The sequence below is a fragment of the Biomphalaria glabrata genome, chromosome 5, assembly GCF_947242115.1.
Source record: "Biomphalaria glabrata chromosome 5, xgBioGlab47.1, whole genome shotgun sequence".
In the NCBI taxonomy this organism is placed as follows: domain Eukaryota; kingdom Metazoa; phylum Mollusca; class Gastropoda; family Planorbidae; genus Biomphalaria; species Biomphalaria glabrata.
Genome location: NC_074715.1, coordinates 19,137,106 through 19,152,767, shown reverse-complemented (window position 1 = coordinate 19,152,767; position 15,662 = coordinate 19,137,106). Strand labels below are relative to the sequence as shown.

Here is a 15,662-nt window from a genome sequence, read left to right as displayed (position 1 = left end):
AAGAACATTTCTTCCTGTTGGCAAGATACTTTTTGTCCAGGTCGATGTGTTGTTAATCTATTGGTTCCTTTTTTTAAAATGTCTTTTCTTACCGCAATTTGTTAATCAGATTGAAAAGGGGGACTTCCTTCATGATGATGTAAAAGAAAAACTAAATAAGGCTACGTAAGTATATTGTTACTGTTAAAATGGCAGTGTCCTCTGTGATATCTACTGGACCAGTAAGATACTGTGATAACGTGTCTCTCTCTTCATTTGTTTTTATGCTGTACTCCCTTTTTTCTCTATGTTTTGTTAAATTAGTTTAATAATTAAATTTGACTATTGTATTGCTACACAACTTGTTGTCATAGACCTGAATACTACTACTATGTTATAAGTTGTTTTTTAAATCTCACTAGTACATTAACTTTTCTTTCCATCATTATGTTACTTTGCCACTTGGTCTTTAAGTTTTCTATTTACACAACTTCCTGCTGACACTGTTTTTCTTTACATTATCAATAAATTATTTCACCATGCAACTTCACAGGATAGTTTTTGTCAACAATTTTGCTTTCGGCCCTGTTGTGGATCATGAGGTAATTATTTAATGCTATAGCAAAAAATAACTTTAGTTATTAAAATTGTTTTCTTCATTTGTTGATTAGTAAACATTTTCTTATAGTTTACTATAGTTGGTAATCAGTTTTTTAATCATTAGTTTGCTATAGTTGGTAATCAGTTTCTTATTCATGGTCTTATATGAAAGAGTATACATTTTATTTAACAGTTGAAACAAAGGTTTGCCAATTGTCTGAAAGAAGGTGCAAGAATAGTTTCTTCTAAAGCTTTCTGTCCTTTAAATTTTAGAATCACTGAAAGAAACCTGAGTGGTAAATTTTTTTTTATTGCTGTTCTTTATGTTAGTAATCTGCATTATTAACAAGTTATGAGCATTTAATATTCTGTTAGGCATATATTGATTCATTCAAACTATTTCATATCAAATGATGATAAATGTGTGTTCCCTAGATATTGGTACTATAATGACCGTGGAAGAGCTGTCCCCTTTATGTGGAGCTGTGTCTTGGACAGGGAAACCTTTTGCTTACTATGTCCACACTATTGATAGAACTCTGGTTGGTAACCTTATTTGATATCATACAATTTGTTGTCTAGTTATGAATAAACTAAATAGTAATAAAAACATTTGTATAATATAATTAAAAAATTATTAAAGCTTGTATTTATTAAAAGACTTAAATGCAGTTGTATTAAAATTGTTTGTTTTATATTCCAGTTAGAAAAATATTTCATACGTTTAAAGAATCCTGCCAAACGTGTAAGTAAACTAGTTTAAATCAAGTCTTTATTTAAGTATAAATTTATATCATATATATGTATGTATAGTTAAGACTGATGAAGAGGTATTATATTTTTTATTTTTACAATTCAAGTCACTCCTTCATGGACTCAAATCTCAAAAATGGCTCTAACGATTTTCCTAGAAATTTGACAGTTGATATATATCAGGAAAAGAATTACTAGCTCGTTTGCCAAACTGGAAAACTCTATTGGCCTTTATAATTTTTCAAAGTATAAAAAAAAATTAATTTAAATTTGAATATGGGACTAGTAAATATTTCTGCATGTTGGCCCTATTCATTGAAGAGTTTAATAAATTAAATATTATAAAGCCTAGATACATTGGCGTAACAAGGATTTTTTTTTTGGGAGGAGGGATGAAAAATGTTTCATTGTTTTTTAAAATCTTTCATTAGTGATTTAGAATCAAAATAATATGTCTATCCAAAAGTTGTTTAAAGGAGATGTCTTTTTTTTTTTAAGTATTTTGTATGTTTTTCTTGAAGGATGAGTTAGAACCCAGGAAGGACAGAAAAGGAAGACCAGTGTTATCAATAAAAGAAAAAATTAATGGAGCCCTATCTGCTGGATCTGTAAGTCTACATTTTTGTTTTCACAAATGTTTTTAAATTATATTGAAATGACCATCATCTTTTCTAATATATAAATCTTAGGTCATTCTGAATAAATAAAAATATTCACAACTATAGAAACACATTTACTACACATTGATAATATTTTAACCTAAATCATCTCAAGTGGCAAGCTCATGAAGAACACATCTATTTTGGCAAACAGATTTTTAACCACTTCCTAATGTTCATTGTATATTTTTTAAAAAATTCTCTATAAGCTTTACCACATTCATTCTTCATTCACCCAAACACACTGATCATGTTTACATGGCAATTATTAATTTTAGAAGCCATATTGTCCACATGTGTTCTCTCTCCACTACATCATCATCTTTTCTCAAGAAAATAATTGATCATAGTTAGGGATAGTGGTGACTGATTGGCTAAGCGCTTGCGTTCTGAATCGAGGGATCGTGGGTTCAGATGTCTGTGAAATCTTAGTCTTTTGAATTTGTGGGTTTTAGGACATTCCTGAGTCCACCCAATGGATACCCGACCCTAGTTGTGGAAAGTAAAGGTGATTGGTCATTGAACTGGCCACATGGCTCCCTAGACCATATGCCAAAAAAAAAATTATCTTTACATTTTCCTTATAGATTACAAGGTCTGAAAAGGATACTTTACTTTTACTTTATCTGAGATAATTGTAATTTAAAATGTTCACTATATATGAAAACAGCCTGTTTTCTTTTGATAATTTTAAGGTTGGTGTGTACACTGTTTCATTTAGCTCCATACTGTCAGCTAATCACAAGAAAAATTATTCTGTCAAAATAAATTTTACAACTTGAGGCTTCGCGTGTCTTGAACAGAAAAATTTTTACATGCCCTTATATGGTTAAGGAAAATGATTTTGCCATTCAAATCAGTGCATTGGTCCAACATGCTGGATTAAAACACTGGCCCTGATAAACTTCTCTAAAAGCACAATTTTTGGAGAATAGGCTGAACTGCATATTTAATCTCTTCTATGGGTTTGGTTGAACCCCTGTCATACCTCCAATGCTTGTATTTAGTCCAAGAAAGAAGAAGACACAAAGTGTTAATGTAATCTTCTTTAAACAAACAGGATTCCAATTCTAATGGGCGCTGGCGGCGTGTTCGAGGAAGTCAGCGTGAAAATGACTCTCCTCCTTCAGTGACCGCAGCTAAAGTTTTGGACTTTGACAGTAACTCTAACTCCAGTTTCACTAATTCCACAACCAACAGTGCTGTGACAGAGGACAGTGGTACTGTTATATTTGGACCAACAACACGACGTCAGTGGAATGAGTATGTCAAAAAGCCACAATCTCAGTCTGGCACAGAGAACGATAATGATAGTTCTGTAAGTTTTCCTCCTTATTGCAGGGCTGGCCTTGAATAATTGGAGGCCCTAGGCAAAGTGAATTCGTTGGCCCCAAATGAAATAGAAAATTAAACAGTGAAAACAAATAACACAATGTTATTAAAACCTAGTCAGGCTAGTGACTCCAGCATTAACAATGAGGGCAAGTTTCACTATTTCTTCTATTTAATAAATTGGTTTGAGTCCTCTGCGTGGCCCCCACCAATCGGAGGCTCTAGGCAGATGCCTAATTTGCATTTGCCTATGGCCTGCCCTGCTTGTTGCTTTAGTTGATAGTTTGCCATTATTAATCTTATATTTATAATATAAGACATTTTACAGTTCAAACATTTCTTGTCATTCCATTTTTTGAGGTTTTACAATTCAGTATTTTTTTTTCTAAAATTTATTTATTTTTTTTCTTGTATTTCTTATCCATTTAAATCATCTTAAATTTATACTAGATCTAATTGTATAAGTTTTAATGTCCCTTTTTTTAATATTCCCTTCTGTTAAATCAAGACAAAACATGAATACATATATTATCGTTAAACAATGAGTTACCACAGTTTTGTTCTAGTCCAATAATGTATCTAATATAATCTATTACATAAATTCTACTTGGGTTTAAATTTTTTGTTCAAATTGACGAGCATGGATGCATATTGTTATCTTTTAATTTGGTTGCTCAAATCTGAGTTTATACAGGGCACGCTTAATTAGTCAAGTAATTCATTACATGAGTTCTACTTTGGCTTAAAATATTTTGTTTTCGAGATTTTGCTTTAAAAAAATATGTCTTGAAAGTTCTATTTCAAAGTTTAAAATGTGTATGCATTGATGTACTCGACAGACTGCAGATGCAGTGACTGAGACTAAAGTCAAAGAGGTCAGTAAACAGTTAAAGCAGAAAAAGAAGAGAATGAAGACTGTGAAAAGACTCAATAATGGTGCACTGGGCATGAGACAGATGCAAGGTAACAGTATTAACTCCTACTCTATTGGGTTCCTTCCATTTAAGGAGGAACATATACAAATTGTATCTAACTTTATTCCTTAGTTTTGTAAATTGTAATCTTTTTCAAATTGAGTATTGTTTGTTAGTTTGTCTTCTGGACTGGTACAAAGTATAATAGCATAGTTTTATAAACATAATTTTGAAATAAACTTATGGCTAGCATATTAAGGAATTTTGTTGACTCAGTTTCTGATACCTTTCTACTCTGATTTTTTTTTTTTAAACCTTTCAGTGGGTAAGAAACCCCCAGCAGAGACATCAGCAGTGAAAAGTAAGGCAGCAGTGAAACTCCGTCCCAGATTGAACAGAAATGTAGCTAAAAAGGGTAGTCCCAATGGACCTGCACCAATTCTGGCCACAAGTGGAAACCAGAGCCCTGTAACTCATACCATTTCCAGCAGTCCAGTCAGTATGGCCAGCAGTGTTGCCTCATCACAGCCACTGGACAGTTTGAATTTACTACACGCCCATACCATCATGTCTACTTCTGGAAAAGGTTTGTCTTTCTATTCATGTATTTTTATAGTAACATGCCAGCAGTTATGTTTTTTAATAGACAGTAATTTTAAGACATGAACTCTGAATGTTTGTTTTTTTATGTTTTTTAATAGACAGTAATTTTAAGACATGAACTCTGAATGTTTCTGAGCCTGTCCAGCTTTGATGGGCACCAAAACATATCTATTTCAGAAAGTAAACCTTGTATGACACTGTTCTGAAAAAATAGCTGTCCTGCCAAACTAATGGCCATAACAAGGATTATTATTTGCCTTATTAATCATAAGGTCTCTTTTTAAAATATTCATTACCATGTTCAACAAAAGTCTAAAATTTCTGCTGCTATTTTGAAACTCTGCAGCTCTTGATAGTTTCACAAATCGATTCTCATTGATTTATTAGATGTTTAAACATACAAATATCTCATTTGTACCAGTTCTTCAAGTTTTGATGCTCCAGAAAAAAATATTTCTGTTTAATATTTTCTGGAGACAGTTATTGGCACAGATTCAAATATTCAAATATTTTTGATTTGGCCTGATTATTGCAGATCCAACTGAGCAGGTTTGTTACAATGATAAGCGAATGACAGAAACATCCAGTGCTTACTTCAAGCCCACAGTTCAACAACAGACTGTATCCATGTTGGAGAAACAGGCTGGAGTTTTACAGTATTTTGGTAAGAAATGCTTGCTTTTGTTTAAAAGCAATGTAAATAGAATAGGTGATCTGACTGATCTAAAATTATGCTTGATTGAATCATGTTTGCTATAATATTAAATAAATTTGAAAAATTTCCCAAATTGAATACAGTAAAATTAAGTTTTCTTATTGCAAAATTTTTTATCTATTTAATTGATGTAACTTAAAACAATGTTTACAAAACTACTATTGTTCAAAGTTTGATTAACTCATTGCTTTTTTTTTTTTTCAGAATCATTTAAACAGAGTCTCTTGTCATTTTTGGCTTTCATGCAGACACCCCAGTACAAGGCAATATTGTTGTTGCAGATTGAACAAGAAAAAGTACATAGACCTTTTTTTTTTTAAAACTATATATAAAGGCACTTAAACCCTTAAGCTTTGGGAAGGAGGGGCTCATTAGCCTTGGCTGAATTCAAACTTCAGCTGCCTTGCAATTTTACCCAAACATTGGAAAGGCTTTGGAAGTCAACCCTGATGGAAGAATCAGGAGCCAGCAACCCTTAAGCAGTTTACGGTAGAGCTTGTCATCTGCATTTGGCATTCTTTTGGATACATCAGCGGCATGGAGAAGGGGAAACTGGTGTGTTGGTGACATCATTGCGACCATAGCTAACGCCCATACATTTCATAGTCTCTTCGCAACTGAAGGATGCTGTATGGCATAATCATATATTGATTAGTCTGTTTCATAGTTTTGCACTGGAGTCTCATTGTGTCACACTTTATGGGACAGCTTTGGTGACTTTATTATAATTGTATTTATTTGATTCTTTTTTTTTTATAGTTGTATTTATAAGATTACTTCATTATAGTTGTATTTATTTGATTACTTAATTATAGTTAAATTTATTTGTTCAATATAAATATTAGTAGCTTAACTTTTAATGAGGCAGCTTTATCAAATGTTTACTAGTTTGTGTTATTGAGGTTTGGCTGAATATAAATGTTATTAGTTCATTGTATCAGATTGTGTATAAGAATTATTTATTTTTATCAAAAATATTATCTAGTGCAAAAATGCAGAGTTGCTTGCTAAAACTGAAGGTCTGGAAAAAGAAATCTCCATGTTACAAAGAGATGGTGTGAAACTGATTAAAGATCGCTTAAAAGAAGTAAGTATACTTCCTAGTTTAGATTTAAAATCTCAGCAACTTTGACCTTATAATCTATAGTGTATTTATCCTAGTAGTTTTGGTAAAACATACTGATGACATTAAGAAATGGAAATAGAAAATCGATAGACCTGGAACGCCATACTCTTGTCCCTTAGCATTAGTAATATTTCTCAGCTGAACTTAAAATTAAGTTAGTTTTTTCACTGTTTTGGCTTTGCAAGCTAGAAGCATTATAGTGCTGGGTCTACAAGAGGTTCACAGCACACCCTACTGATTTCCTACTCAATTTTATGATGTTTATTTGCTAAGTAAACGTAACAAAGGAGCAATGAAATAAATGGCATAAAAATGTACTGGTCATACCAATGATATGGTTTAAGTTTTTTAAAAGAAATTATTTATTTTTTGAACATCTTTTTGGTCTGTGATTTTACACATTTGTGCTACAATATGGTCTTTTAACAACAAATTTTTCTCTGGTAATCCATTTGCAGAACGCAAATTTTGTAAAATGTTTAAAAAAAACAACTCCTATTTATATATTGTCTTAGTCATTTTCTTAATGACAGATAAAGTTAAAACATATTTTTCAGCCAATGTAATTTTTTCACTTTCAAAGTAACTAGATCTAGAAGATAAAACTGATAATTTGGTATTAGAAGAGATTTAGCATATTAACTTTTGGGGAAAATGGGTAAGGGTGATGAACTTTAACTTTTTAAATTATGAATATTTGTTTGTAGTTAACATGTAGAGCATCAACTGTTAAAACTGAATTTTCAATTTTAAAAGAATTCTGGAACCTTTAATATGAAAGAAGATAGATGTTTGTCTGTGAATTAAAGATCAAGCATACGGGTGATCTTTCTCTTCCACTTCTAGTTTCTCACTTTTTTCTTCTCTGTTCAGATGGGGATTAAAGCGGATACTCCGCGAGAACTTATCAGTCAGGCTAAAGACATTGTGTTACAACACCATGAGCTTAAGTCCCAGACTGCCTCGCTTGGGGCACAGATAAATGCTCTCCAAGCAGAACATAATCAAAAGGTCTTTGCCTGTTCATTATTGTTTTTTGTTTTGTTTTGTTTTGGTTTTACCTTTTTTGTTTTGCCATCTTTTCAATTCTCCATTGCATGAAACAATTTGAACTGTTCTTATTTAATATAAAAAGTTTTTTTGAAAAGTTCTATTACTACTCTACTAAAACAAATCAAAAACACTGGTAACAAAAACATTTTTTTTAAAGATTATGCAAGACATTGTTTTTGACATTAGCACATTTTTTTCGTTTTTTGAAATTTATTGAGAGACTTCAATATTATCCAGGATTTCATTTCAAATATTTGTAAATTAAAAACAAAACATATAACAATATAACTTATAACCATTTATTACTTCCAACAAGGCTAATAATCATTCATATTGTTTTCAGAATCACTTCATGCACATTGAGTCATTTAGCATTCCTTCTATCTTTATTTGTATAATGTATTTTAACATAGAATGTATTTTTTCCACAGATTACTGCATATAAAAATGTTATGGACAGAAAATCTTGCATGCATCCAAACAAAGTGAGAAATAAACAAAAATTAGTTAAACTGATAATGTTAATTATTTACATTGTAATAATGTATTCATTATGAAATTAGTTATAAGTGAATACATTAAGTCAAAATGTATTCTGTTCTGACCTCAGGCTTTGAGATACCAGCAATGCTAATCTTTTAATATTTACCATCTTATAGAAACAGCCTTTTAGAACTTGATAGTTGCTAGATTAGTAAATAATTTTTATTGCCTAGAGCTGTTTCTATCTTGAGAGTAGTTTGACTATAGCTAATAGATAGAAACTTATATATTTCTCAGGTTAATGTTTTGTGTCTTATATTCTATTATCCAGAATGGATTGACCAGCCACTCCAACATGGTGATGGACAAAGATCAGTATGAACAACGCAAGCTACTGGCTGATGTGGATCGTCTCTACACAGAGCTGCAATTTTTACAGGATGTCAATAGGAAATACACTTCTAAAATGGATTTTGGTGGTTATTCTCAGCTAGATCACAATCTCAATCACAGCAACAAGCAGCCATTGCCTAATGGAGTGAGCAAGTCTGCTGGCATAACTCACTTAATGAAAGAAAAGAAAGACATGAAAGAGAATTATGATACTTTTGATGAGGTTTTGGTTACACTGAAAAGAGAAGTGACCACTGCCTTGCACAATGGCATGACCCGAAGTTCAGCTGTCAGGGGAAAGATTGATTCAATCCCAAAGCAAGAATCTGACAGACTGATCAAAGGCAATTGTTTGCAACTCCCATTAAGTGTGGAGATATCACAAAAGCCAATTGTTGGTGTGAGAGAGTTTGAGCCAAAGCCCAAGAAGAGTGTAGGGCAGCCATTCAAGAAACCTAGCACATCTGTCAAGGAAGTGGCAGATGAATCTAAAACATCATTACATGTATCCTCTCCCTGGATCCCAGATACAATGGAGGTAGCTTCAGTTCCAAACTGTAATTCACGTATTCTTCCCCCTGGTACCAAAATTGATATAAAAAAAGCACCCAAGCCTAATGGGGTGAAGAATTTGCTCAGGGGTAAAATCACAGAAAATATAAACTTTACTCAGCTACAAAACTCGGAGTCTGTTATCTCTCACATCAGTAAAAGTAATGCCCTTGCCAGCTCAGTCTCCTCTACATCACTTCTGTACACTGATATAGAAAAATCAGCAGCTGAGGACTTGATATCCTTGAAAGAAAGCATTTCTAGTCCAAGTAAAGACAAAGCTACGCTCAATCACAATGCAACTGTTATAACCCCAGTTCATAGGATACATTCCCAAAGAGAAATCATAGTCTCAACCCAAAAGAAAGGCAGCAGTATCTATAGCAGCAGTAGCAGTAACAATTTAAATGACTCTGCAAAGAGTGCAATAACTTCCTCACCTGAAGGGATGGTTAATGCTTCCAGAATCAGCCATCCACCCAGTGGTAGCATTCTCTCTCAGGGATTTTTAAAACAGAGCTTGAATGTGGCCACTACAAGCTCAGAGAGAGCAGTTTCTCAAATGAGTGTTATGTGCAATATGCCATTGGCCAATGGATACCTTAAGCATAAAAGCTCTGAGGTGGCAATTAACACACCAGCAAAAATCCGAAGTATTGATTCCAGAAATGATGTCAAAACATCATCATCATCAACCCCTTTGCAGTTAGGCCAAGTTTTTCAATCGATGCAGACCCCAATGTCCAGCCTGGCTCAGATATTGACCACTAGTGCAGAGCAAAGCCGTGGAGCCACTGGTGGGTCAATCCTGAGCTCAAGTCTTGGGCACATAGTTAGCAGTGTTTCCCGTGGTGGTGGCTCTGTTCCATTTGTCACTATTCAGTCCCCACATGTGAATGCTGTGCCCTCTACTCAGACTACAAATGGCTTACAGCCTGCTTTGCTTAAAATCTTGCAGCAGCCATTGTTATTACCTCCCAAACCCTCAACTGGGAGTCATGGCAGCCTTACAAATGGAGTAACTGGAGCATCACTCTCTCTAACAAGCCAAGTGCAGCAGAACTCTTCTGAATCATTGGGACATACTGTCAAATTATTGGATGGAAAAGGTGAGTCTTTTAGAGCTCAAGTTTTGTTTGCGTCTAGTTTAATTTGTTAAATAACACACTCAATTTTTAATGTAAGCAGTGATCTTGGGTCATTTTGCAATGATATTGGCAAAATTTACTTGAATACGTTTTAATACTAATTAAGATGTCAATGTATGTTGTCATAAAAAACTATGTAAAGATGTATGTAACTTAAAAGTTAGCGTAACATTAAATTATACTTTGAAATAATTATTATTGTTATCAGTACTAATGAATCAGTAGGTTGTTTTTTTTTAAATAAAAGACAAGTCCTTTATTTATTTTTTTAACTGTCCCATAGCTATCCCATGATGACATTGTTGACAGATAGACAAAATTAGATGAAACTATTTCTTTGAGATAGTTTGCAGACATAATGATTTACTTTTTGTATGATTTTCTCCTCTATTCATGTACTGATTAATTAACAATGTACCCTTTCAACCAATTTTATTTACTCCAACCAAACAAATTATTCATTAAAACCTGTATACATATAATCATGTACCATGGTATCTTTGACTTTTCATATCACATAATATACACAGCATCTAGAGTTTTTCCCCATTCAGCATCTCACAAATGGCTGACATCTGTTCCATGCACCTTGCTCAAAATATAAAATATTTTAGACCATTTTTTTTGTTAAAGAAATTTAAAAAAAAATGTTAACCTTGTGTATTTTCATTTTTTTTGTTTTGAGTCCAATGATAATTCCTGGCTATTTTTCTACCTTTTTTTGTAAGGAGTCTTGTAATAGTAGCTCCTCTTTCTTGTTTCTTTCCTTCTTCTCCTTCAGGTTGCTTGCAGTCACCGCTGCATAACTCGCTAGTGGTTACTGAATTGGATGTAGATGTAGGTATGGCACAGGACGAGCAATGTAGCTTGGCACCAAGCACATATAAGTGTTTAAATGAGGACCCGTCAGAAGTTGACATATTAGATTCAAAGCTATATGTGGGGAGACGACAGACTCGATCCTTTCATGCCTCAACTAGTAGAGCTTGTGAACCCTATGCCAAAATATTGACATTTTTGGAGGGAGGTAAAACTGATGAGAACAACTTCATTTACTCTGATTCACTTCATAATGACATGGAAATGGAAGGTTGCACCTACAAATCTAGGAAAAGTTTGGCAGTGCTATTGAAGCGTGAGGCAAAGCTTGAAAAAATGGCAGAAACCAAGAGTGAAATTGAAATTTTAAAGAACCATTCTTTAAATAGTATTAATAATAAAAAGTGCAATACAAGTTTAATAGATGTGACTCTACCAACGTCACAGTGTGAACATGTGCTGGATGCAGGTGCCTCTGGCGCACAAAATGTAGTTTGTATGGAGACACAAAACAATACAAAAGATTCACTTGAAAGTGATGAACCACTGGAGCAATGTAATGATCATGTGGACTGTGCTGTCAATTCTAAGAACGGGAACATTGAAAAGACATTAGGGTCACAAACTAGTCAGACTTTACTTGAAGATGACAAGCACAAAAAAAGTTCAACTTCTGTCTCTCTGCATCACAAGTCTGGAGTATTTCATTCCAAGTCCAGGGCTCTAAATGATAGTGCCCATCAAATGAATCAAGATTCCAGTCAACCACAAAAACTTGAGAAAACTTATGCTAATGATCTCAAAGCTAAACTAAGACAAAGCAAGACTCCTGAAAGTTCCATTACAAAAGTTGACCAGCCCAAAAGAAGAGATTGGTCTTCTACATCTGTGAAAAAACAAACAGTCTCAAAGGTTTCTAAAAGTCATGCAAGACATTCAAAAGAAAGAGATTTATCTCCTGGACCACCAAAACTAGAAAGAGCTATATCTCCTCCAGTTTTAAGGAGACGATCAGTTACAGACAAAAATGAAAAGACTACAGACTTGAGCAATGAAAAGGTCAACTCAAATTTCCATAACAACCAAGAATCTAAAAAACATTCCCATCGCTCTGTACAAAGGTGTAACAGTAGATCTCATTCTAAGAAACACAGATCATCCAGCCCAGTGAGAAAGTCTAGATCTCCCAGAGTCAAAGAAAGAGGTTCAGTGTCCCCTAACCATAACAAAAGGCACACCATAGACTCATTATTTCATAAAGGTAGTCATATGTCCACAGAGTCAGTGAGAAGCTCATCAAAGTCAAGTGATAAAACTGCCATTAAGTCTAACAGTAGACATTCTTCAAGCAGTTCCTTTCGTTCTAAAAAGAGATCCAATGCTAAGAACTACAATGCCGATAAGAAAAAAAATAAGAAGAAAAAATCCCCCAAATTAGACTCACATAATGAAGAACCAGCATATTCTAAAGAGAAATCAATCTCTGCCATGATGTGTAACAACAGTCAGGCTTTAAAAGTTGAGCACAGTCCAGGCATGTCTTCATCTCAACAGGTATGTCCATCAGAGTTTATCAAATCAAATCAGGAAAATTTAGATCATCCTTTGATACAGTTAAGCCATTTAGATAGCCCTGATAGCATGTTGACTCCTAATTCAATGTCTGCCAATGGGGACACTGATAGTGCAGATGTCATGACATTCTGTACTGAGGATGGCAGCTCTAAACAGTGTCCTGATGATATTTTAGATGCATGTTTGAACAAGGAGGTTGTTACTCATACATTCCCTGATGTGGAGCAATTCTCCTTGCCCTTAACTCCTCAAAAAACACCCAACTCTTGCCCTAATTCTCCTTTTACAGATACCTCTTTGATGTCAACTGATAAAATATCAGAAGACACTACATTGTCTCAACAAGAAAGTCATCAAACTACAAAGGCAATGGAGGTAGCTGTAGAGGAGCCTCCATCACAAAATATTAAAAAAGGCCCTCATACCCCCCCAGGCTCGCCACTGTTCAACCATCAGAGTAGATCAAGGTACCCAAGTATCAGCAGTTCATCATCTCGTGGGTCAAGCTATGATTCCAGCAGCAGCAGTAGTTCATACTCAGATAGCAGCTCTGATGATACCAAGAAAAGAAAACGCAGACGTTGCCAGGATAAAGTAAAGAAGACGCCACCCAGAAAACTATCTACATTGAATCCCCCTATCAATTTGAGCATTGGCTCTCCACCTATAGCAACTGTGCAATATTCTCCTATGCCAAATCCAAGTGTGACTGGCTTTAATTACAACCAACTCAGGATGGGCCCGGGATGTGCATTATCTCCTCTGTCAGTTTGCACACAACAGAGCTCAGGGTATCAGATGGTTACTAGTGATACAATGCGCAGTCCTAACTTGTTAAAAAGCCCAAATAGCAGTTGTACTCAGAAGCAGTTTCCTTCTTTACATACTCCTCTACTCTCTCCTAACTCAGCTGTAAGCTCATCAACAGCGCATATAACTCATTCAGGAAATATCCATAGTAATGACACCAAAACCAGCCTCGATACTAAAAATAACCCAGACTTTGAACCAGATCTTAACTCAGAGAATCTAGAGGATTCCTTAAAAAGAATTACCAATGTGTCATTGTCTAGACCAAATTCTTTGGATTTGGTTACCAGTACTATTAAAGAAGAGCATTCTTCAGTCTATAAAGTAAAGAATGTGGCAGTGAGAGATTTTGAGACTATAGTTAAAGATCATAATGCCAACCACACATCCCTAATAACATCCAACTCGAGTACAACCACTGCTTTGTTATCACCGTGCTCAGTCAAGAACAGGAAGTATAACACAGTAAGTCCTGTGGTGGAGTCCACCTTTTGTGCAACTACTTGTGAAAAAATGAGTGTTGCAGCTGGATTTGTTGAGCCATGCAGCCCACAGCAAACTCCATCAGTGATGACACATATGAAATCATTCAGCAAGCATTCAGGTGTTGATAGTTTATGCACAAAAGATGTCAAAGAAGTGAAAAATGTGGATTTAATTGAACCTCAGTTTTATTCATTCTCCCAGCAGTCTTGCAATCACCAGCAACAGCAGCATCTGCAACCTTCTTATAATCACCACCAGCCATCTAAGATCTTGCCAGTTCAGCGAACTCAGTTACCCCCCTCCCATGGAATGCCTCATCACTTTCATTCTCATGGCCTGCAGCCACCCAACACCAGTAGGCTAGGGTTTGCACCTCGCTCAGGACACCACCTGCCACAATGGAACTCCATTGGCCCTCATGGTCACACACCATACCCCCATGGTGGACTGCCGCGCTTCAACAAGACCAGGCATCCGCTTCGTCCTCCAGGGCATCCTACTGGATTTCGTGATCCAAGCCTGGCTGAGCATTCCCACACTGGCAAGGACTTTAACCCTCATGGAGCAGTGGACCAGTCGTATGGGCCAGGTCAGTGGGACCATCATCCCCCTTATCGCATAGGTTTAGGATCATCTTGTGGTTTGGGTCGTGTCTACCAGCACAAGCACTACTATCACAACAAAATCCACCCTCATCATTAATGGGTATGGTTTTTCTCTATGGTCTTTCATGGCATCTGTCTATATTCACCAGCTTTAGTCTTTGTTGACATAATCAGTATATTTTTTTGCAAATTTTTTTGTTTTTATTTAACTTTCAGTACTCCCTTGCTAGAGTCGCCTTCCCCCTTCTCACTATGTAGTTTGATCAGCTTTAATGTTCTCTGTGTAGTACTATTATTTGTATTGCTGGCAGTGGTGCTTTAACTTTGCATATATTTATATATATATTATATATTTTTGTTTTTAAAGTTATTTATATTTCTGGTTATTTTTCTTGTGTCTCAGTAACATTCAGTGATTGTATACTTATAGTGAAAGAAACAAATACCTACATCCTCAGAAAAGAACATAAGCATTGACATGTACTGTTTTTATCCTATGAAAGACCCTCTTCATTCATTTTTTTTCTCTATTCTTGCAAAACTGTTCACTGGCTTGAATTGTATGCTAACAATTTTCTGATGTAATCATGAAGCTGCAAAGACTTTAGCTGTTCCATCCAAAACTATTGCAAATTAATCTAAACATTGCTTCAAAGTCAGCCCAGTGTTTCAAACTGATCTCCCTATTTGTCAAGACATCTAAAAGTCCTGCTTTTTCTAATCTAAATGTTCAAATAGTAACAAAGCATTTAATTTTGTAGGCTTTGAATAATACTAGGGTTTTCAAATAGTAACACAGCATTTCATTTTGTAGGCTTTGAATAATCATAAATATTTACAAATATATAGCTAAAGTTCTTTACGCATACCACCATCATTTCTAAAGTTTGTGTACAAAATAAAAAGAAGAAAATGAACTTATTCTTTGCTTTTTTAATGTCACTATTTTGTATCTCTGCACAATTAGATGAAATCAAATGTTCAAGAACTTAGTTTCTCAATTAAAGCTTATCTCACTCTAGAATGCATGTGAACAAATATTTTAGGACTTTTTTAT

General features: G+C 34.6%; 1 protein-coding gene across 4 annotated transcripts in view; it reads left to right on the top strand.

Moving 5' to 3' along the window:
* LOC106066828 (uncharacterized) overlaps nucleotides 1-15,662 on the top strand; it is a 40,241-nt gene that overhangs the window by 18,460 nt on the left and 6,119 nt on the right. Inside the window, exons 9-24 of one of the 4 annotated variants that reach the window (XM_056029319.1) lie at nucleotides 110-165; nucleotides 533-581; nucleotides 773-875; nucleotides 1,015-1,121; nucleotides 1,283-1,324; nucleotides 1,854-1,940; nucleotides 3,052-3,309; nucleotides 4,163-4,286; nucleotides 4,560-4,823; nucleotides 5,376-5,504; nucleotides 5,760-5,851; nucleotides 6,541-6,642; nucleotides 7,555-7,692; nucleotides 8,166-8,219; nucleotides 8,549-10,271; nucleotides 11,092-14,705. In XM_056029319.1, coding sequence (XP_055885294.1) covers nucleotides 110-165; nucleotides 533-581; nucleotides 773-875; nucleotides 1,015-1,121; nucleotides 1,283-1,324; nucleotides 1,854-1,940; nucleotides 3,052-3,309; nucleotides 4,163-4,286; nucleotides 4,560-4,823; nucleotides 5,376-5,504; nucleotides 5,760-5,851; nucleotides 6,541-6,642; nucleotides 7,555-7,692; nucleotides 8,166-8,219; nucleotides 8,549-10,271; nucleotides 11,092-14,702 — 6,939 coding nt within the window. In that variant the 3' untranslated portion in view covers nucleotides 14,703-14,705. The remainder of the gene's footprint in view (nucleotides 1-109; nucleotides 166-532; nucleotides 582-772; nucleotides 876-1,014; nucleotides 1,122-1,282; nucleotides 1,325-1,853; nucleotides 1,941-3,051; nucleotides 3,310-4,162; nucleotides 4,287-4,559; nucleotides 4,824-5,375; nucleotides 5,505-5,759; nucleotides 5,852-6,540; nucleotides 6,643-7,554; nucleotides 7,693-8,165; nucleotides 8,220-8,548; nucleotides 10,272-11,091; nucleotides 14,706-15,662) is intronic. The other 3 variants (XM_056029320.1, XM_056029321.1, XM_056029322.1) reach the window with 3 other exon arrangements.